Source organism: Peromyscus eremicus, chromosome 7, assembly GCF_949786415.1.
Source record: "Peromyscus eremicus chromosome 7, PerEre_H2_v1, whole genome shotgun sequence".
NCBI lineage: Eukaryota > Metazoa > Chordata > Mammalia > Rodentia > Cricetidae > Peromyscus > Peromyscus eremicus.
Genome location: NC_081422.1, coordinates 16,695,611 through 16,718,155, shown reverse-complemented (window position 1 = coordinate 16,718,155; position 22,545 = coordinate 16,695,611). Strand labels below are relative to the sequence as shown.

Below are 22,545 nucleotides of genomic sequence, written 5' to 3'. Positions count from 1 at the left end.
CCCCACCAGAGAGCAGACTCAGAGTGCCACATCCAGGTTTATTGGAGGTAAGAACTGGGTAGTTCCTTTACGAAAGGAAACCGGGCTGCACCGGAACCCAGGGCAGCTCCCGGGCCCCAATCTGGGGCATCTGTGCTCCATCCACTGCCAACCAGGCTCAGGTTCCTCTCCTTGATGGCCGACCCAGGTCCTGGCGTGCGGCTCTGGGTCCCAGCTTGGTCTTGACTCCTTGGGATCTACCCTTCGGCTTTGGAGGCCGCCAGCTGCGGCCCTGACCTCGGCCTGAGCCAGGCCCCCGCACCTTTCCTCCCCGCTTCCTGCCTGGAGGCACTCCCTGACGTGTCCGCTTGGCCACTCTGGGAAACATGTCTGCAGGGAGGGAAATGGTCAAGGTCCTCAAGAAGAAATAAAGGGCCCCGGGTGTCACCAGCACAGACCCTGCCACACACCCTCGTCAGGCTCCTCGCCCACAGCTTGGCGAAAGTACTCAGCGTCATCCTCCTCCTCCTCAACCTGGCTTGCCCCCACTGCCTCTGGAGGTGGCCCAGGGTCCTCAGCATCGCTGTCACCATCGGCCCCTGCACGGGCTCGCTTCATGCCTGCCAGGCTCTTCCTCCTGGAGGACAAGAGTGTCATGGGTGAGCTTGCTTTCATGGGTGAGCCCACCTTTCGGCCCACTGCCTTGGCATACTTGTGGGCCTCGCGCAGTTCCCGCTTCCGCTCCAAGTTCTCAGCCTGCTGGTTCTGCCGTTGGGCCTTGAGGCGCAGCTTCTCCTCCTTTGCTGCCAAGATGGCCTGCAGCTCCTCCTCAGTCTTGTGCACTAGGAACAAAGACCAGACACACCTGTCAAGACCACAACGGGACCTAGCACTGCTCTCACACTGGCCTCATCCTGTGCCCTTACCAAAACTGTGGAAGAGGACGTTGCCGGTCCCAACACCCTCCTGGATCTTAATGAGCTGCAGTGTCATCCGGGGCCCAATCTGTAGATACACGGATGGGACAATCAGGCTGGCCTCCTGACTCAAGGCTGTGGCTGTGGCTGCCACCGTGAGCCGCCCCTCACCTCTGTCAGTCGGATGGCACTCTGCTGGGCCTGCATGTTGCCGCGGCCGGCCACAGCCTGGGGCAGTTCGGTGATATTGTGCTCGCCATCTGGCTCCACCTCACTCTCTGACAGTCCCGCACCCCTGGGTGGCACAGCAGGTTACCTTGGGTGCTCCACAGGCCAGCTCTGGGACCCCTGAGCTGCACTGCCACCCACCCCGAGCCTTCCTCACGTGGCCAGCAGCTCACTGATATCCTGCAGTCGGCTCATGTTGGGAAACTTCTCCTGCAGGAGCTTCTTCATGCCCCGGCTGGCACCCACAGGCACCACTTTGATGCTGCTGCAGGGGGAGCAGAGGGGAGTGGAGAGTCACGGGGTCCAGGGTCAGCTCCTTGCCCTCTCCCTTCTGGGCATGCATCAGGGCGTTTACTTTGAGTCTGAGCAATCACATGGTCTCAGCAGCAGAGTTCTCATCATGTGCACGGGGTGTCCCACCTTGAGTCCCTCCCACCCTCACTCACTAGTGTCGGAAGTCCAGCTCTTGGGAGTCCGGGTTGTAGTTGATGAGGAGGCAGCGCTTAATGGTGTTTAGGTTCACCTGGAGGGCCAGAGAGACCTGAGCTCTAAGTGCTGAAGCCAGGGCTTCCCTTCAGCAGCCTGTATCTGGCGCAGGTGCTAGGGATGCCCACAGGTGTCAGGGGCTGCAACCAGTGTCCACAGACTGACTGGAGCACTGGCCACCAAAGCCGACCTTCAGACTTCTTCTAAGTGGGACCTTGTAATGAGCCTAATCTGAGAACCCATGGGGCCAGCGTTTAGCAGCTGAAACTCAAGTCATGCTGGGCTGGGTGGAGGAGGCAAAAAGAATACAAGTCTAAGGCCAGCCTGGGCTAACACAAGACCTGGTGTAAAGAAAAATGGGCAGAGATGCGGCTCAGTTGGTAGAGTGCTTGCCTGCTGTTCACAAAGGCCAAGTCTGATTACCAATGCCTAAAGTCAGTTGTACTAAGGTGTACTGAGCATGCAAGAGATGGAGGGCCAGAAGTTCAAGTCCAGCCTCAGCCACACAGGAAGTTGGAAGCCAGCCTGAGATACAGGAGATCCTCACAAAATCACAAACTCCAGCCCTGCCTTTGAATTTAAGATCAAGTTAGTTACTTCATGCCTATGAGTCTCTCCACACAATGAGGACATGACATGGGCCAGCAATACCTGCTCCCTTCCCAACTGCCCACCCCAGCAGCTGCGCAGAGATCTGGCCCACCGTGTGCACGTTGATGGATGGAAACAGGTTCTGGAACATGGTGGCCATGAGCTTGATGTGCATGCCCTGCGGGCCAAAGCTGTTGAGCACCAGGAGAGGTGGGTGGTTAAACTGCTGCTCATGCATCCGGTGTCGGCGCAGGGAAGAGACAACATCCCGTACCAGTGTGTACTGAGGGGAGGGTGGAGAGGCTGAGGACCATCTGTGTGACCAGGGCCCTCCCCAGGCAAGCTGGGCTCTCCTATCACCTCTACCCCTCACCTTGTTGATCTGGAAGGTCAAAGTGGGGCCTCCTGGGAGACGCATCAGCTTCTGCCAGGGAAAGGATGGGTGAGGGGGGAGGGTTCCAGCTAGGGGGTAGGGCAAGGGGGAGCTGTGCTCCATTGTGTCAGAGCGTTTACTTTGAAGTCAGCATCGCGACAGCTCAGGGCAGTGGGTTCATCATGAGACCGGAGCGGCTGGGGCTGAGGGCGGGAAAGGCATGGTGCCCACTCACCAAGTACACACTGCTGTCAGTTCTGCTCAAGATGAGGAAGTGCGTGACCCCGAGGGGGCCGGCCACTGCCACACAGTCCTTCAGGGAGTTCTTCTTCCGAACCTGGTAATTAGAAAAAGAAATGGATACAGATATTTTTTATTGAGCAAGGAAGCCTAAACTGAGGCTTCTGAGATGTTATTTCTGACCATCCCCCCACTTTCTGGGGGTGCTGCGGACGTAACTGTATTCCTCAGCGATAGCTCCAGCACTCAAACATAATTTTAAAAAGTATTTTGTGGGCAGTCACGTAGGGGCGCACAGGGGGAGGTCAGAAGACAACCTTCAGGAGCTGGATAACCCTCCACTATGGGGGTCATGAGGACTGAACTCAAAGCCGCAAGCCCCCTTTGCCGGGGAGTCAGCTCTTGCCTGCGCCCCTGCCCCGGGCCCCGGGCCTCTATTTTTTACACACGAGACCTCCCTATGTACCCACGGCTGGCCTCAAAGTTAAGCTAACCCTCCCTTCTCTCCCGAGCGCTGCGACTTCGGCTGTACCTCATCATGCCTAGTTCAAACGGTGCTGCGGCCGCAGCCGAGGCCCCAAGACCTCGCCAGGGTTCCCCGCTGCAGCCGCGAACCCCGGGACTGGAGCTTGGAGGGCTAGGGGGGTGCAGACCTGCAGGCGGGTGGCGGTGAGCGGCTCCATGACCCGCCGCACGTCCAGGCTGAGCTGCTGCACACTGCGACCCGCCCGGCCTCGCGTGAACACGAACGAGTGCGGCTGAGCGGCGTAGGCCTCGAGGTTGCGGAGCTGGGCCTGGGCGCGGGCGCGCTTCTGGTGCCGGGACTGCAGGGGCGACAGGCGGGCGGTGAACGCCCGGGCCGCGGTCGCCACCCCACCCAACGCCCGCCCGGGCCGGGGCGCCTCACCCGCCCCGACTGCCCCATGCTGCCTGCTCCTCCACGAGGTTGCCGAGGAAGCTGCTTCCGGCGCACACCGCTCGCTTCCGATGCAGGAGGCCGGATGCCGACTTCACGCTCTCTGCGGTCCACTTCCGGCGCCGCGTGGCTCGTTTGCGTCCCATTTCCGGCGCTCCCGCCAGTGACGTCAATCAGCGGTCCTCAGCGCTGGGCAGCTCAAGGGGGAGCAGGACCGGAGTCCTTACAGGGACTGCTATAGAGATACCACGCCCATTTCTGCGGGAACGGGGTGGGCCGCACAGCACTTGAGGGTTCGAATCCCGATCCTGAATGTTTCTGCAAGGTGTGCGACTCTCTCTCTCCTTTTACCTCCTCCTTCTAGGCTGGCCTGCAACTAACAGAGATCTGCTTGCTTATGCTGAGCTGTGGAATTAGAGGCATGTGCCACTATGCCTGACTAGACAGGGTTACTCATTTATATAAATGTATATATATTTTGTGACAGAGTCTCACAGTGTAGCCCTGGCTGGCTCAGCTCACATAGATCCGCTGGCCTCTGTCTTCCAAGCACTGGAATTAATGGCGTACACTTAGATTTAGCATGAATCTTTTTGTTTTGTTTTGTTTTGTTTTGTTTTTTCGAGACAGGGTTGGTTTCTCTGTGTAGCTTTGCGCCTTTCCTGGAACTCACTTGGTAGCCCAGGCTGGCCTCGAACTCACTGAGATCCGCCTGGCTCTGCCTCCCGAGTGCTGGGATTAAAGGCGTGGGCCACCACCGCCCGGCTTAGCATGAATCTTAAAAGAGTTCTTATTAATAAAATCAAACCCGGGGCCAGTTATTGGGGTGAAATGCTGGATGGTCAGAGAGACAGAACAAGCCACAGCTAACCTCACCTGGCCAACTTCTCAGCTGATCCTGTTTCCTCAGACTGGAGGCCTCTGTGTCCTCATATCCGAATGGCTCTCAGCTGAACTGTGCTGCTAGAAGCCTGAAAGCTTTACCAGCCAAATGCTTAACCAGCCAAAAGCTTCTAGTTTCTGGTCCTCACGCCTTATAAACCTTTCTGCTTTCTACCACCACTCCCTGGGATTAAAGGCTGCTTTCTGAGACTAAAGGCGTGAGTCACCATGCCTGGCTGTTTCCAATGTGGCCTTGAACTCACAGAGATCCAGAGGGATTTCTGTCTCTGGAATGCTAGGATTAAAGGCGTGTGCTAACATTTTCTAGCCTAAGTATCTTGTGGCTTTTCTGTTCTCTGACCCCAGATAAGTTTATTAAGGTACACAATATTTTGGGGAACACAATACCACCACATTTCCTCTCTTTTTGTCTAAAATTAAAAAAGGCTTATAACTGCCGGGCGGTGGTGGCGCAAGCCTTTAATCCCAGCACTCGGGAGGCAGAGCCAGGCGGATCTCTGTGAGTTCGAGGCCAGCCTGGGCTACCAAGTGAGTTCCAGGAAAGGCGCAAAGCTACATAGAGAAGCCCTGTCTCAAAAAACCAAAAAAAAAAAAAAAAAGGCTTATAACTAATACAAGAAAAACCATCCAATAAGTATATACAATATATACAGCCAAAAATTACATTAATGATGTCTAGTCCATTAGCATTTGACAGATTCAGATAAAAACTCTATTATATATATTAACAATGTCCAGTCCAGTAACATCTGATAAACTCAGACCAAAATTTTTTCATTACTTATCTTATTTAAAACAAGTAGCTCCTTTTTAAAAGTAGATTCCATAATCTTCCTTTTTATCTTATCATAACCATATTCTCTCTTTTTTCTTTTCATAATAGATTCAGTAGTCTACCTTTTGTCATTTTTATATCTTCCCCTTTTTCTTCAGTGTAGATTCAGTGATCTACCTATTTATCCTGTTATTTCTTTATCTTTTTTCTCAGAGTAGATTCAATGATCTATCTCATATCTTATTCTCTTTTTCTTTTTGCTTTCTAGGGGTGAAGATATCTTTAGAGAATCTTGAAAAGAAAATTTTTGGGTTAATTGTCAAGTCCTGTATCATTTGTCCAATCTCTGCATAAAAGGAAAGTTCAGGGCTTGTCATAAGTCCTTGCTCGAGTAGTCTGTCAGGCTGGATCATCTCAGCTAGTCATCTCGAAATTGTCCTGACCAGTTTGTACTCCAAAGTCGATCTTTTGGTGGTGTTAATCAGCTTAATGGCTTTATCATAGTCCATGTGGAATCGTCATTGTGGGCTCCTGCCATCTTTTTGAAAATTTCAAAGTCACTGTTAGGCATGGTCATGGTTCCCTGCAGACTTTTTTTTTTTTTTATGCCTCCTCTGTGGTTTGGAGTAATCACAGTCTGATAAATGTCTGTCTCTCGGAACCATGAACATTCTTCCCTAGAACAGAAAATCTTCACAGCAATTTCTCCCCACCATTTGTCTTGCCAAACTTTTCCAAACTGACCTTTGTCGATGCTTTCTTGTAACACGATGGTCCTGGCAATTCTTCTCTGAACCAGCAACAGTAAACCCTTTGTCCCAGGTAGCAGCATCATTGCAGTCACCAACATGATAAGAAGCTGGCAACGTGGAGCAGTAGCCACTGCTTCCATGGTCCCACCACTGTTTGTGGCTCAGTCCGGGCCGAAGCTTCTCCCAAGCCTCCTAGGCTGGCCTCAAACTCGGGATCCTCCTGCCTCTCTCTCCTTCAGCAAATCCTACCAGCCTGCTCTACCACAATCGGCCAAGTGTAGCTCGGGTCTTTTCAAGAATTCGTACCACTAACGTTGGTACGAATTAAGTGCAGTTTATTTGGGAAGGGAGCAGACATGGTGGTGTGCGCCATCATTAATGGAACTATCTGTGGCGGTACATATGCCAAAGCACACATGGGGAGACCAGAGGGTAACTAGTCCTTCCACCATGTGAAGCCTGGAGATGGAATCCAGGTATTCAAACTTGGTGACAGGTGCCTCTCTACTCACTGAGTCATCTCTCCAGATCTCTAAAAATGTTTTAAATTATTTCCTAGTATTTTAAATTATTTCTTACTATTTTATGTGTATGGGTACTTCGCCTGCATGGATGTTTGTGTGCCATTTCCATGCTTGGTGCCTGAGGAGGCCAGAAGAGGGCATCCTGAAGAGGGAACTGGAGTGAAAGATGGTTGTGAGCTGCCATGTGTGTGCTGGGAATTGAACCCAGGTCCTCTAAAAGAGCAACAAGTGTGTTGGGTGGTGGTGGTGCACGCCTTAAATCCCCTTATGGTTTTTCTTACATCCTTAGGTCGACTCTTCCTTCATCTTCTTTCTTCCCTCCCTCCCACTTTCTTCCTTCCTGTCTCTCTTTTCTCCTCCCAGGTCTTTCACCATGTAGCCCAAGCTAGCCTTGGACTCGGCATCCTCCTGCTGGGGAGGGCATCTTGCTGGCATCCATCTCCCCATCTGTTGTATTTTAACAACCATTTCCTCTACTCTGGGGCTCCTAACAGACCCCTAACTAAGTGTCCTGTCTCCCTGCCCTCAGTAAAGAAAAATGCCTTACTGATCCCGAGCACACTGGTCCCTGGCACTTGGGGCTCAGTCAGTCGATGGATTGAGCCCTGAGTGGTTCCTGATCACCGTCTCCCAGATCCTGAGGGCCAGCTCTGCTCCCCAGGGTCCCTGTCTGCAGATGGGTGGAAGCGTTGAAGCTTCCTCTGGAAGCCAAGCACTCTGAATCTTGAATCACCCCCTTCCCATTTGTACCCCACACACACTATCGTGGCCTCAGGACTCTGGCTTCTCCGCACCCCTTAAAAAAAAAAAAACAAAAACAAAAAACCTTTTAGTGAAGGGAGGGATACTCACCCCCAGGCTTAGCATCTTGTCTCCTCCCAGGAGCCTTTATTGGTTAAGCCTCTTCCTAGCTCTCCCTCTTTACTCCTATTTTGCCTCTCTACCCCATCCAGCTTCCTATTTTTACCCCCTTCACCCTCTTCAACATCGTCACCAACTGTCCCTTTTCATTCGCTAAATTTTCCTTTCTCCGGTCCCTGTCTCATCCATCTGAGTCCTGTTGCTGCCTCCTCAGCTCTCTGGTCCTTCAGCCCTTTTCTGTGACTCCGGAGGCTTCTTCTCTCTGTTGGTAATGGAGAAGCAAAGGGGCCGTGCAGTCCCTGCTGTAGCCCAGGGCTGGCAGATGCTTTCCAGTCTGGAACAGTCCTTTCCTCTCCTGGCCCTGGAGTGTGCTTGGTTTTGGGGAGTTGAGGATCTCGCTAAGCAAGAAGAGGCCACTTTGCCCAGTGCAGGTCTGGTGGGAGATTCTGGGTCTGGGCTGTGGAGTCTGTCTCTGGGAAGTGACCCCACAGACATTTGCTCTTGTTCTGTCCCTGCATGGTTTGCCTGAAATGAAAATGTGACTGTGTGAGAGAAAGGGAATCTTTCAAAGGATGGAAGCATTGCTGTGCAGTGTGTGTATTGTGCAGCATGTGCTGCACTAGATGGTGCTAAGGCAGGTGTGGCTACACAGGCCCAAGCTATTTTCTTTTTAAGGTGTGTAGTGTGTGCAGGAGTGTGAGCAATTTCATCCTTCTCTTTTAATTTTTTTGAGACAGGGTCTCACTATGTAGACAGACTAGCCTGGAACACACAGAGGTACACCTGGCTCAGCCTCCTGAGTGCTGGGATAAAAGGCTTGTGCCACCACACCCAGTGAATAGTTAATGACTGCGGTGGTGTGATTATTTGAATGTGTGGTACCCAGTTGGTGGAACAATTTGGGAAGGATTAGGAGGTGTGGCCTTGTTGGAGGAGGTGCATCTCTGGAGCTGGGCTTTGAGGTTTCAAAAGGCCACTCTAGGCCTAGTGTCTTTCTCTCTGCCCCCTGCTTGTGGATCAAATGTAAGCTTTCATGTCTGTCTGCTGCCATGCTCCCTGCCGTGATGGTCATGGACTCCCCCTCTGAAACTGTAAGCAGGCCTCTAGTTAAATGCTTTCTTGTGTAAGTTGACTTGGTCATGGTGTCTCTTCAGAGCAGTAGAACAATGATCTAAAGATCTAAGACAATGATTTAAAACAAAGAACCTCAGACAGCTTAGAAATGCCTTGTGGTATACTGATAGGAGCACCGGGAACTGTGGTAAAATGTTATTTTAAGGTGTGTTACTTTTGTTTATGTTGCATTTGTTTAACTCTGTGAAGCTGTGTTACTGTGTGTAAAACTCCTGATGGTCTAACAAAGAACTCAACGGCCAATGGTGAGGCAGGAGAAAGGATCGGTGGGGCTGGCAGGCAGAGAGTTATATAGAGAAGGAGAAATCTGGGTGGTAGAAGGAATGAGAGGAAGGAGGACCTCAGGGGTCAGTTACCTAGCCACCCAGCTACACGGTGGGAGCTGGGTGTCGGGCTCCCAGAAGAGCAGAGACACCAACAGGGAACTCCCTGCACATACCGATAAGAGCAGCTTGCCTGACAAGAAAGTCTACATAATAATAAGAACATCTGCGGTCAGGAGCCAGGAGAAACCTGACCAGGTCAGCATATGATAAAAACATCTGCTGGCATGTCTTGGCCCTGAGACTACAAACATAGATAAAAATTTCCATCTTTTCTCTGCCCTCTAAAATCCCAGGCCCCCTGCGCCTTGGCAGTCTGTACTTCTGCAGTAAGGGCAGTGGCTTCTGTTGAGGTCGCTCTCCTTTCTTTTAATTTGTCATTGCCTAAGTCAATCCTCATCTAATCCCGCCCCCCTTTTTAGATAGGGACTTACTGGCTGGCTTGGAACTCACAGAGATCTAACTGCCTCTGCCTCCCAGGTAAACTGTGATTAAGCATGCGCCACCACATCTTGAGGTTTTGTTTTCTTCTTGTAGTACCAACCCAGGACCTTCCAAGTGCTCTACCAACGAGCCACACTCAGGCCCCTCACTGGGGGATTCTAGGCAGGGGCTCTACCACTGAGCCACGCCCCAGCCCCTCACTGGGGGATTCTAGGCAGGGTTCTACCACTGAGCCACACCCCAGCCCCTCACTGGGGGATTCTAGGCAGGGCTCTACCACTGAGCCACACCCCAGCCCCTCACTGGGGGATTCTAGGCAGGGGCTCTACCACTGAGCCACACCCCAGCCCCTCACTGGGGGATTCTAGGCGGGGGCTCTACCACTGAGCCACACCCCAGCCCCTCACTGGGGGATTCTAGGCAGGGGCTCTCACTGAGCCACACCCCAGCCCCTCACTGGGGGGTTCTAGACAGGGTCTCTACAGTTGAGGCACACCTCTAGCCTGGCTGCTAGGGTTAAATGAGGAACAAGCTTTACCCCTTAAGGGTGTCCCCAACACCAGGCAAGTTGCTCACTGATACCCATCATTATCATTTTAGTGTGTCATAGTTGTCTGAGTCTGGATCCCACAGGTCTACTAGGGTGCAGGGCCTCCCATGTTCTGTGAGCCTCTGAGAAAGGAAGAAACTCATGGAGGGCAGTGGCCTCTGTTATCACACTCTGGAGGCCTGGGCAAGGGGATCTGGCTTTTCTGCCTGGGTTCTCACACTAGAAATACTAAATATTTACACTTGCTCCCAGGCTCGGGGGATGGGTGGATTCCAGCCTTCTGTCCCTCCAGCCTTCTCTACCCAGACAGCTCAGAGGCCCTCCCAATCCTTCAGGGCTCCCTCAGATTTGGTGGGCTTGCTGCAAACCTCACTGGAGTCAACATCTGGGGCGTGAGAGGTGAGAGTGGGGTAGAAGTGGCGTTGGTGGCTGTTTGTCTAGACTCCTGGTCTTGATTTGGCTATGGGGTGTGTGCCCCCAGGCTTGTTTAACCCTCGGCTTGCCCGAGAAGGCAGCCAATCTGCCCGACAAAGAGACGACCCTGCCCAGTGCTTGGGAGCCCTGCAGGATGAGGGGTTGCTGTAGCTAACCACCCAGTCTCTAGCACAGAGAGCTCCAGGGGTTCCCTTGCTTCAGAGCAGAGCCTCAGAGTCCTTTGATGCAGGGCTCCCTCGTCTTCCCGCTCACTCCTCTTCCCTTCTATGCCACCCCCACAGGCCTCCTTGCTATTTGTTCCAACCTCACGACCTTTGTTTGCATTCATGCTTCCTTCTGAGCAGGTGCAAGTGTGTGACACTGTTGGGAGTGGTGGCATGGGACCCGGGCGTGGGCTCTGCAGGGCAGGAATGGGGGGCCATGAATATTGACCTGGCTGAAGACACTGTGTGGAGCGTGGTATAGTGGTACACACCGGCCACCTGGCGATGGAGAGGCTCGGGCAGTAGGATCCCAGGTTCGGAACCAGCCTAGGCTACATAGTGATACCACGTCTCAAATTAGAAATGAGCGGCCCAGAAATGAGCATGAGCGAGGCCTAGGGTTCCATCCCCAGCACCACACACACACACACACACACACACACACACACACACACACACACACACACACACAGAGGTTGGATGGCGAGGGATTCTGGGTGTACACAGATGCTGCTGGCTGGATCAGCTGTGATAAAAGGGGACTCTGCGCTGCCAGCTGATCCAGAGCACCACCGTGGGAGGTGAGGCTCCGGGGTCAAGACTTCACGGTCCTCCTCGGTTCCTGGGAGCTTCGGGACCAGCCTGGGCTAAAACGCAGTCGCCTCCTCCATCCCTCTCCGCTGCAGGTGACCATGGGGACTGCTGGGCTGCGCACGCTGCAGCTGCTGCTCCTGCTGAGCGCTTGGCGGGCACGTGGAGGTGCCGCGCGATGCCGCGTCACGCTGGTACTGTCCCCGCAGAAGGCGACCGGCGCCGTCTGCAGGAGCTCCGACACCTCCCACGACGGCGAACTGGACGCGCTGCGCATGCGCGTGGGCCGCCACGAGGAGCTGCTGCGCGCGCTGCAGAGGCGCGCGGCCGAGGGAGGTGGGCTCGCGGGCGAGGTGCGCGCGCTGCGTGAGCACAGCCACAGCCTGAACACACGCCTGGGCCAGCTGCGCGCGCAACTGCAGCCGGAGGCGGGGGCGGAGCCTGGCCCGGGGGCGGAGCCTGGCCCGGGGGCGGAGCCCGCTGCGGCGCTCAGTCTGCTCGCAGAGCGCGCGCTGTACGCCGAGGCCGAGGCGCGCCGGATGGCAGCGCGCCTGCAGCAGCTGGACGCGCAGCTCCGCGAGCATGCGCAGCTCGTCAGCCAGCACAGCCGCCTCCTGGGCCGCCTGCAGCGCGCGTGCGCGGACCCGGAACGGGGCCAGCAGCAGGTACATCGGCAGGGGGATGGCAGAGCCTAAGTCTGAAACGGTGCCTGCGGCGCCACCCACTGCTCATCCGGGAGAACGGCTGGGGAGAGCCTCATCCGCTCCACAGAAGAACATTCACAGGCGCCGAGGCTCACGCTCACATCGCCATGCACAAGGACAGCATATTCTTTTTTGTTTTCTTTTGTTTTTTGCTTTTTTTTTCGCGGCAGGGTTTCTCTGCACAGCCCTCCCTGTCTGTTCTGGAACTAGCTCTGTAGACCAGGCTAGCCTCGAACTCACAGAGATCCATCTACCTCTGCCTCTGGAGTGCTGGGACTGAAGGTGTGCGCCACCACCGTCCAGCTTTATATATATATATATATGTATGTATGTTTGGTTTTATGATCTTATTTTTAAAGATTTTCATCTTAATGTGTGTGGGTATTTTGCCTGCACGTATGTCTGTGCACCACGTGTTTGTGCAGTGTCTAGATAGGCCAGAATCAATCTGGTACTGGCTGTGAGCCACCATGTGGGTGCTGGGAATTGAACCTGGGTCCTCTGGAAGAGCAACCAGTGCTCCTAACTGCTGAGCCAGCTCTCCAGCCCCTAAGACAGTATACTCTTGTAACTAACTACACGAGGCTTCTGAACTTTGGGCTATTTCTGTCACCAGCCTCTAATTTCTCTTTTAATTGAGACAGGGCCTCATGTAGCCCAGGGAGGGTTCTAACTGCTTCTGTAGCTGAGGGTGACCTTGGCCTCATGCTTGCCTCCTAAGTGCTGGGATGGACAGACATTTGACAGCAGGCTGGCTTGGGCTGGTTTTTTCCTTCCTGTTGGTTTTGGTGTACCTGAGGCCTCCTGCATGTGAGGCGACTGCTGTCCAGCTGAACCACACCCCCAGGGTTGGCCCTGAGTTTTGGATTAGTGATGGTTCTGCAGATTTTCCCACGTCGTCCAAGGCCCATGTGCCCCCAGTCAGCAGATAGGTGCAATGAAGCTTCGATCATCAGCAGAGGGGAATGGGCGCGGCTCTCTGAGTTCAAAAGCACAGAGTAAGGCAGACATGGGCGCACACCCGCAATCCCCAAGACGCAGAGGCTGGAGGGTCGCTGCAAGTTCCAGGCCAGCCAGTTCTCACTCCAGGGAGTGAGGCCCTTTCTGAAACAAACAAACAAACAAAACAAATAAGGCAGGGTTGGGGAGCAGTTCAGAAGATGCTCGCTGTGCGAACGTGAGCGCCTGAGCTCCAGTCCCCAGCACCACGCGAAGCCTGCGCCTGCCTGCATGTGCTCCAGTGCTGTGGGCAGCAGAGGGTTACTGGGGCTTGCTGGCTGCCAGGCCAACTCAAACAAACAGGGAGAGCGATAGAGCAGGGAACCGAACACCCTCCTCTGCCCTCCATGCTTCGCATATACACCCCACCAACAAAAACCCCCGAGTTAGGCTTTGGTAGGGTGGGTGGTAAAGCTGAGGTGTTGCCCTGCCTGATTTTCTGTTTATCTGGTGGGAGATTTGATCTACTGACCCTGACTGTCCGCTAAGCACCCCCCCCCCCCCACGCCAGGGGACGCCTGACCGCCTCAGCTGAGGGGTTAATGTAATTCCGTTTGACTATATGGCCCCAGGTCCTGCCACTGCCTCTGGTGCCTTTGGTTCCTCTGAGTCTTGTGGGCAGTGCCCGAAACAGCAGCAGGATGCGGGACCAAACTCCAGAGCACCAGAGAGACCAGAGCTCGAGGCGGCCGGAGCCCCCGTCTCCTCCCCTACCTACTGGGCACCTTGCTGTTTCCACCAGGCCGGTGGGTAAGTCCAGACAGGCCCGCCGGGGTGTGTGTGAGAGATGGCGACCCAGGGGTTCCAGTGCCATGTGGGTAGATGGAAATACTAGTTAGGATTTGGCTCACGGTGTGGGGACCAGAGGAAATGATGCTCTTATTCTAATGAGAGGACAAGAAAGGACTGTGGAAAGAGCAGCCTGGAGGTGTGGTTCATTGGTAGAGCACCAAGGTCTTCAGTTGCCTCCCAACAGTACAGAAACAAAACAAGACCAGTCCTCTTTTAAAAATATATATAGCCGGGCGGTGGTGGCGCACGCCTTTAATCCCAGCACTCGGGAGGCAGAGCCAGGCGGATCTCTGTGAGTTCGAGGCCAGCCTGGACTACCAAGTGAGTTCCAGGAAAGGCGCAAAGCTACACAGAGAAACCCTGTCTCGAAAAAAAAAACCGAAAAAAAAAAAACCAAAAAAAAAAAAAATAAAATAAAAAAAAATATATATTTTTTTTATATTCATTGGTGTTTTGCCTACATGTATGTCTGTGTGAGGGTGTCTGATCTTGGAGTCACAGACAGTTGTGAGCTGCCATGTGGGTGCTGGGAATTGAACTTGGGTCCTCTGGAAGAGCAGCCAGTGCTATCCACCACTGAGCTATCTCTCCAGCCCTGACCAGTCCTCTTAATATAGTGTGAAATAGGAAGAAGAGAAAATAGACATGAGGTACTCTCATTTTGATGAGGGCATGAGAGATTAGGACTGCTACTTTGGTGAGAAGTTGGCTCAGGGACCATGTTGATTGAGAGAAGAGGACTGGTAAGGAAGTGGCTCTTCCTCAGATGGAGGCAGAAGATGACTCTTATTTGGGTAAGGGGACTGGCGAACTGGGACTCTGATCCAGGAAGGGCCTGCCTGGCTTAGGCTGTTCCTTGCCACAGGCCCATGGAGGGACTGTGCGGAGGCTCACGGGGCAGGTCACAGGCAGAGCGGAGTGTATGAGCTGCGGCTGGGCCGGCGTGTGGTACCCGTGTGGTGTGAACAGCAGCAGGAGGGTGGAGGCTGGACCGTCATCCAGCGGCGGCAGGACGGCTCGGTCAATTTCTTCACCAACTGGCAGCACTACAAGGTGGGTGCTTGTGGCAGCGTGGCAGAGGTGAGGGAGACCGGCCAGGCAGGGAGGCCACCCGTCCCGACCACCTCCCGTCCCGACCGCCTCTTCCTCCTCGCCCTTCCAGGCGGGCTTTGGACGGCCAGACGGGGAATACTGGCTGGGCTTGGAACCCATGCATCAGGTGACCAGCCGTGGGGACCATGAGCTGCTGATCCTCCTGGAGGACTGGGGGGGCCGTGGGGCGCGCGCCCACTATGACAGCTTCTCCTTGGAACCCGAGAGTGACCACTACCGTCTGCGGCTTGGACAGTACCATGGTGATGCTGGAGACTCTCTCTCCTGGCACAGCGACAAACCTTTCAGCACTGTGGACAGGGACCGAGACTCCTATTCTGGTAAGAGCTTTTATTTTGGTGGGAGGGCAGGAAGGTGGGACTGCTAGTCTGGTCAGAGTGAAAAGCAGTCAAGTTTTCCCTTCTGGGAGGAGGAGATGTCTCGGCAGTTAAGAGCACAAACCGCTCCTCTTGGGTTCCATTCTCAGCACCCACACTGGATAGCTCTAGCCCCAGGGGATCCGATAGTTCTAGCCTCTGTGGGCACCTACACTAAAACTGAAGTTTCCCTTCTGGTGAGCTGGGTGTGGGGCCCAGGCCTGCAGTCCCAGCTCTAGGAGATGGGCCAGAGGGGTAGGAATTCCAGGTCATCCTTGGGATAGCAAGTTCAAGGTCAGCCTTGGCTACAGGATACCCTGTCTCAGGAAGAAATCCCCTAAGGTAAGTACTTCAGTGTAAGGAGGCTTCTATGTTAAGTAGAGAACAAGGGGGGAGGGGAGGGGGCCCCATTCCTTCTCTGATGACTAAGACCTAGGTACCCTGCACCGTGAGAGGACTGAGAGCGGAAGCCACGCTTCGTTTGGTGGGGGACAGAGCTGGGCACCCCTGCAGTCTAAAGTGCAGAGCTATGTCCCCGCCCACGTTGGTTTGTTTTTGAGATAGGATCTCACTGTGGAGCCCAGGCTGGTCTGAAACTCCAGACCTTCTTCCTTCTGTAAGCCTCCCACATACTGAGATTAGAGGTGTGTGCCAGTCCACCTGGAACAAACCGTCTAGAAAGGAAATTGAAGCCCCCCCCCACCTCCCAAAGGAATGAATGATAGATTACTACTTTGCAGAAAATATGGGAAAGTCATGCCTCTTACTTTGGTAAGGAGATAGGGAATTAAGGCCATTACTCTGAAGAAGAAAAGTGAGAAGCCAGAGCCTTTTATTTTGGTGAGGAGATGGAGGATTAGGGCTTCTATTCAATACGATAGGGAAGGTTGAGGGAAGCTTGCGAAAGCTTTGCACGAAGAAGTGCTGGTAAAGACTTTTATTTTGGTGGGAACACAAACTCTGTCTCTGCCCTCAGGTAACTGTGCCCTGTACCATCGTGGGGGCTGGTGGTACCACGCCTGTGCCCACTCCAACCTCAATGGTGTGTGGTATCATGGAGGTCACTACCGGAGCCGTTACCAGGACGGGGTCTACTGGGCCGAGTTCCGCGGTGGGGCGTACTCTCTGAAGAAGGCTGTTATGCTGACCCGGCTTGTGCGGTTGTGACTGTCCCATGAGTACCCCCAAGGGCCTTTCTGTCTCCTTGAGCTGGTTTCTTATAGCAACACGAGGTGTCCACACACCATGTCTGTCGTTCCTGTGTCTATCTGGCCAGGGTCACTCTCGGGGCCCACCATCCTCCTCGTCCTCCTCCTCCTCCTCCTCCTCCTTCAGGTCTTCCAGGATGAGATGGTCCAGGTCATCCAGGAGGCCACCCTGGCTCAGGCATGTGGCCACTGTGGAGCCACTGCTGATGTGGGGGTTACTGGGGTGCAGCACTCTGGGGAGGTGGTTCTGCTTCCGGCTCTTGGGGTGGGCACAGGAAGTCCCAGGCACATGGGGCTCTAGGGGAAGGAGAGTTGCTGAGGTGTGAGACTCTGGAGGTAAGAGGGGTCTGGGGCTCTGCATGGACCCCCTGGAGCCAAATGACACAGAGGTCCGAGGGCATAAAATTTACAGGTGTTGAAACTCTTTAGGGAGGTGGGAACTTGGCCACAGAAATGGACTCACAGGTCATGGGGACTATGGGGCTAGCAGGCTGGATACTATGGAGCTGCTGGAATCTCCATGGGAGGAGTGGAGTGGGGGAGCTCTCGGGAGCCATGGAGGACTCATGGAAGGAGGGAGCAGCCAGGGGTCAATGCGCAGGGGATACGGAATGTAGGGTGTACACCAGGGCCTCACCTCTCCGATTGTAGCAATCTGCAGCTGAGCAGGAGTGGGTGTGTGTGCTGCGCCGATCCAGGTCACGGTCCCAGCGTGGGGGCAGGATCCGAGTGGGATACACAGGGAAGCCGCACCCATAGCAGGGTGATGGGGACCCCATCTGTGCCCAGCCCCTGGGGGCCAGCAGGGCTGTGAGGGCCTGAGGGGGCAGCTGGGCCCCAGGGTTACAGGAGGAGGGGACTAGGCTGGGACTGGGCTGAGGGTGGGCTGGGGTGGGACAGGGCCCTCACCGGAAGTTGTGCCGACACTTCGGGCAGTGGAACTCGGCCAGACCCCACATCTTGTCGCCTGGCACTGGTTCATAACGCTTCCGACACTTACGACACCTGGACACCTGAGAAGGCAGAGAAGGGCCAAGAGCTGTCAGGGCCAACATGCAGGGCTGAGACAGGGTCTCACGTGGCCCAGGCTAGCTTTGAACTCCTGATCCTCCTGCCTCCACCTCTCAAGTGCTGGGACGACAGGCCTGCATCACTGTGCCTGGTGTGTGGTGCTGGCAATGGAACCCAGGGCTTCCTGAATGCCATGCTGGCGCTGCACTAACGAAGCCACAGTCCCAGCTCTTATCGGAAGCACACTAATTATCAAGAGATTAGGCAGTCAAGTTGGGCGTGGTGGCGCACGCCTTTAATCCTAGCACTTGGGCAGAGGCAAGTGGATCATTGAGTTCCAGGCCAGCCAGACTACACAGAGAGACCCTGTCTAAAGAAAAAGAAGAAAGAGCTTAGGAAATCAGCTTCCCGTTTGGTTTCTGCCCCAGCGGTCGAAGCCAAGGGTTTGACTTCTCAAGTTCAAGGATGCATGACTCCAGCTGGATACTGAAGTTGGGCTTGTCTAGCAGGTATGAAGCCCCTGGTTATGACCCCAGCCCCACAGGAACCAGGTGTGGAGGCAGGAGGATGAGGAGTTCAAGGCTATCCTCAGCTACATACTGAGTCGGAGACCAGCTTGGGCTACATGAGACCCTCTCAAAAAACAAAAGAAGGGGCTGGGGAGATGGATCAATGGTTAAGAGCATCTGTTATTCCTGCAGAGGACCCAGGTTCAGTTCCTAGTACAGTGGCACTGTGATGCACTGACATGCACATGAGCAAAATGCTAATATACATAAAAAAACCCTAAAAACTAAAAACTAAACACAAAAGGGTGGCAAGATAGTTCAGTAGGTGAAGTGCCTCCTGTCCTCATGGGACTGAGTTCAAATCCCTAGCACCCACGTAAGAGCCAGGCATGGCTGAATGCACCCCAACCCCAGTGCTGGGGGGGGCTGAGACAGGAGGCTTCTTGGGCCACGCTGGCCAACCCCTTAACTGAAGTGGTGCGCCCCAGGGTTCAGTGAGAGACCCTGTCGCAAAAAATAAGATGGAGCGCAACTGAGAAAGACACCATCACCAAACTGTGGCCTCCACATGCGCGTGGGCACACACACACACACACACACACATATACACGCACCACACCACACGCGCACACACACCACACACACCACACATGCACACACACCACACCACACACCACACACACACCACACACACATGCGCACACACACCACACACACACGCACACCACACACACATGCGCACACACACCACACATACACATGCACACACACATGCCACACTACACATGTACACACACACACGCACCACACCACACACACACACACAGTTGATGACTTTCAGCCAGAAACATAATTTCTGGACACAGAGATCAGGAGTGAAGTACAGGAAGGAATCAAGGGAAGTCTGGGTAGCACCTCCTTCCTCTGGGGCACACGGCGCCACCACACGTGGTCACAGGAGGAGCAGGCAAACTGTCGGTCCACAGCGGGGATGAGGTCGTCTTGGGCTCTTTGGAACATTCGAAGATTGGCTTGTGTCAGGGGCAACAGGGAGGTGGCCACTGCCTGCAACATGGATGAATGGGGACAAAACAGGGTCACCTCTGCCCCTGGAGCACGGTGATGGAGATGGAGCACGGTGAACATCCTCACTGCTGCACCAGGCACAGGTACCCACCCTGCGCCTCCTCCCCTGTCCACACCCCGCCTCATCCCAGCCACCAGCGCACCTGGATATCTTGGTCTTGCTTCATGTCCTCAGGTGGGTCCTGAGGGGAGACACAGAAGGGGAGTGCAGAAACTGGAAAGGCTCTTGGGGTGCTATACCGTGTTTAATGGGGGAGAGGCCCCTGCATGGGGCCCCTGGACTGGAGACAGGACCCCAGCTCTATACAGGTGCAGCGGAGATGAAACATTGCCTGTGTCACACGAGAGCTTTCCAGTTAGCCACTAGAGCTGGGTCTAGTGGCTCAGGCCAGCCGTTCAAGTTACTTGGGAGGGTAAGGCGGGAGGATCACAAGTAATAGAAGGCTGGGGGCATGGCTCAGCATTGGAGTTCTTGCCTACAATGCACGAAGTTCCAAGTTCAATCCCTAGTACTGTAAAAATAGACAAAAGCACAAACAGTGTCTCAAATATCCTTAAGAAGTGAATACTTTTGCTATTCTCATTTCCCAGATGGCCCAGAATCTGAAATCATTCAGTGATCGTGGCCCATGGAACCCAGAGCCCTGTATGACCTCTCGATCTGCAGAGGCCACAAATGTGACACCTGGCCTCTGATGCCAGGTGGCTTTAAAGATTAAAAACTTTTTAAATATGTATGCATGTCTCCCTGTGTACATGCACACAAGTGCAGTGCCCATGGAGGCCAGAAGATGGTGTCAGATCCCCTGGAACTGGAGAGGTTGTGAGCTGTCCATCTGGGTGCTGGGGATGGAACTAGAGTCCCCTGGGAGAGCAGCAAGTGCTCTTAACAGCTGAGCCATCTCTTAGCTCCTTGGCCACATGGCTTTAAAAGGCTCTGGGTTTGGGAGCATGCAACCAGCTGGCTGCAAGTCTGAATGGCTGCTCTATTGCTCCCAGATGGGGACGGTAGGCAAGGCCCTCTCTCTTCCTGGGTCCTCACAGAGGGGCCTCTCAGAGCCCAACTTCATTACAACTGGCTAGAGTTTGAATCCCTGAAGCCAAATGCTGGTCCCCAGAACCTGGTGAATGTCACGACCCTGAGCTGTTCTTGTGTAATAGGATTACTTCCTGGGACCAGGAGAAAGAGGGGTATGAAATGAACCAAGGCCTGGAGGTCTGCCCCTCAGGTACTCTCCATGAAGGCAACTTCCTTCTATTATTATTATTATTATTATTATTATTATTATTATTATTATTATTATTGTCATATTGTTTATAGACCTAAACCTGAAGAATATGATTCGTCAGATTCTTGTAGGTGTCCAGCATGGTGGTACATGCCTTTGATTCCTAGCACTTGGGAGGTAGGTGCAGGTGGATCTCTGTGAGTTCAAAGCCAACGTGGTCTATAAAGTGAGTTTCAGGACAGTCCAGGGCTACAGAGTGAGACTGTGTCTCAAACAAAATAAAACTCTGGTATGCCTTTGAAGCAAGTTCAACGCATGAGTACCAGTCACGGAAGCGACTGCATGAATTCAGTTGTCCATTCATCCCGTCTCCCATCCGGTCTCCTCCACCTGGACGCTCTCCTCCCCATCTCAGCCCAGCCTTTCTTCTACTGCAAGGCAGAGTTCCCTCGAGCCTTCCTCAACAGCCAGGACCTCCTTATCCGACTGTCCTGTCTCCTCCATTTGAGGTAGGCAGCACTTAATGAGCGCCTGCTGTTTGCAGGCTGCGCTCACAGCAGGGGTTTGTTCCTTCTGCGGGAGAGAAAAGGGATTCTCCCCTTCCTTTGAGGAGAGAGGGAGGACAGGTTACCTGAGCGTCCAAATCGTTGCTCAACTCCTGTCCATCTTTCTGCTTGACACCTAGTGGGGAGATATGGGAAGGGCTCTTGAAGCGTGTGTAGGAGTTCCAGGTGGTGGAGAGCCTCCTGTCAAGGGGAGCCGGGGTCGCTAAAGCGACACAGGCTTCTTAAACCACACCCACTCAGTATTGCCCCCTGGGCTGACTCACCATACACGATAGAGCGCCCTACTCCGGTGTGGTCGCTGCCAAACTTCCTCATAAGAGCCCCTGCCTTCTTGGGGGACACTTTTCCATGAAACTTCTCCCGGAGGCGCCTGACGCTCTTCTCCAACTGGGATGGAGGGGAGTGGACTCTGGTGTTGGGGGGCGACGGGGGGCGCAGCGCCCGCCCCTTCCTTCTCCTGAACTTGACCCAGGCTTCTGGCCTCCTCATCCCCATCCCCCCTCCCTTTAAGCCATTTCCTGGAAAAACCAAAGTTCTCCAGGCATTGGGGGATGGTGGAGACTGCGGTGCGTCCCAGCCTCCCGGGTGCGAATTTGAGGTCTGGCGGTGTGTACGTGGCAGGATGCAGGCCAGGTTACCCCTTTTCCTTCTGACCTCTGACCCTGCAGCCCCTCTGTGCCCGGGATGGAGGAGGGAGGCTGCCCGGGGGGTCGGGGTGTCCCCGGAGCCCTCCCCGCGCGGCCTGTCGCCGGGGACACGGCTGTCCTACCTCCACGCCGTCCTGAGCCATGGTGGCCGGTGCACACCTGGCCGCACCCGGGTCCGGGCCCCGCAGGGCTGGGTGGCGCCGGCGCGGCTCCGCCTCCCTCGGTCCCCTCTTTCGGTTTCGTTTCTGCTCGAAGCTGGGGACCCCGCGGGGACCCCGCCCCGGCCGTGCGGATGCGCGTCTGCTCGCGCGCCCTGCGGTGCTCCCGGGCGGTGCTCCCGGGGCTCGGCGCGCGCCTCCCCGCGTCCTGCGCAGCAGCGCGGCCGGGCCGGGGATGCAGCGCGCGGCCTCTGCAGTCGGTCACATGTCCCCACGCTGCGCGGGGTCCGCGTCTTCACGTCCCCCGTGGGGGCGGGGCCGTACAGCGCGGACGTGGGTCCCGGTGCTCCCACGATGCTCCTCCCACTCGGAACCCAAAGCTTTTTAGGACCCCGGGGGCGTTTTTGCTCGGCTCAGAGGCTCCGACCCCTGCAGCATGTCTCCCCACTAGCTCCCCTCAGCCTCGGTTTCCTCCTCTGCAAAATGGGCGTGCAAGCCAGGCATGATGATACACACCTGTCACACCAGCATTTGGAAGGTGGGGGCTGGAAGATCAGGAGTTCAAGGTTGTCCTGGCCTACAAGGACTCTGTTTCAAAAAAAAAAAAAAAAAGGAAAATATACCAGGACAAAACGAAAGAACTTTTTGGGCAAGTTTTGTGGACTTCTCGAGCAGAGAATGGACTCCAGATTTAAGAGGTCTGGGTTTTTCCAGGGTTCAAATCCCTTCCTTCTGGTGACACTCTTCTTGACCTTTTTGGTACAGGGGTTGGGTCTTGAAAGAAGAAAAGAAAGAAAGAAAGAAAGAAAGAAAGAAAGAAAGAAAGAAAGAAAGAAAGAAAGAAAGAAGAGAAAGTGAAAATGCCTGATGCTTGTTCCTGTCTGCATTGTGGTATTGTTCACAAGAGCCATGATATGGAGTCAACCTACATACCCATTAATA

At 54.5% G+C, this 22,545-nt stretch overlaps 3 protein-coding genes and 2 non-coding genes across 5 annotated transcripts; 1 reads left to right on the top strand and 4 right to left on the bottom strand.

Moving 5' to 3' along the window:
• Positions 1-21: 21 nt before the first annotated feature.
• Positions 22-3,848, bottom strand: Ppan (peter pan homolog). Its single transcript, XM_059266703.1, has 12 exons — positions 3,722-3,848; positions 3,468-3,638; positions 2,810-2,911; positions 2,575-2,625; positions 2,314-2,484; positions 1,571-1,647; positions 1,282-1,389; positions 1,068-1,191; positions 906-984; positions 692-821; positions 450-616; positions 22-369 (listed from the first exon to the last, which is right to left on the bottom strand). The coding sequence occupies exons 1-12, from the start codon at positions 3,737-3,739 to the stop codon at positions 158-160; spliced, it is 1,410 nt and encodes a 469-aa protein (XP_059122686.1). The 5' UTR covers positions 3,740-3,848; the 3' UTR covers positions 22-157.
• Positions 1,457-1,536, bottom strand: LOC131915765 (small nucleolar RNA U105B). Its single transcript, XR_009380419.1, has one exon. It is a non-coding gene; the product is annotated as a small nucleolar RNA U105B (small nucleolar RNA).
• Positions 2,686-2,768, bottom strand: LOC131915762 (small nucleolar RNA SNORD105). The gene has a single exon (XR_009380416.1). It is a non-coding gene; the product is annotated as a small nucleolar RNA SNORD105 (small nucleolar RNA).
• Positions 3,849-11,324: 7,476 nt separating the features above from the next.
• On the top strand, positions 11,325-16,500 carry Angptl6 (angiopoietin like 6). Its single transcript, XM_059267404.1, has 5 exons — positions 11,325-11,890; positions 13,501-13,678; positions 14,586-14,773; positions 14,883-15,153; positions 16,166-16,500. Exons 1-5 carry the CDS (start codon positions 11,327-11,329, stop codon positions 16,354-16,356), a joined length of 1,392 nt encoding a protein of 463 aa, XP_059123387.1. The 5' UTR covers positions 11,325-11,326; the 3' UTR covers positions 16,357-16,500.
• Positions 15,992-21,734, bottom strand: Shfl (shiftless antiviral inhibitor of ribosomal frameshifting). The gene is made up of 8 exons (XM_059267405.1): positions 21,568-21,734; positions 21,062-21,185; positions 20,864-20,913; positions 19,147-19,185; positions 18,833-18,982; positions 17,307-17,410; positions 17,035-17,189; positions 15,992-16,694 (listed from the first exon to the last, which is right to left on the bottom strand). The coding sequence occupies exons 1-8, from the start codon at positions 21,586-21,588 to the stop codon at positions 16,468-16,470; spliced, it is 870 nt and encodes a 289-aa protein (XP_059123388.1). The 5' UTR covers positions 21,589-21,734; the 3' UTR covers positions 15,992-16,467.
• Positions 21,735-22,545: the final 811 nt, after the last annotated feature.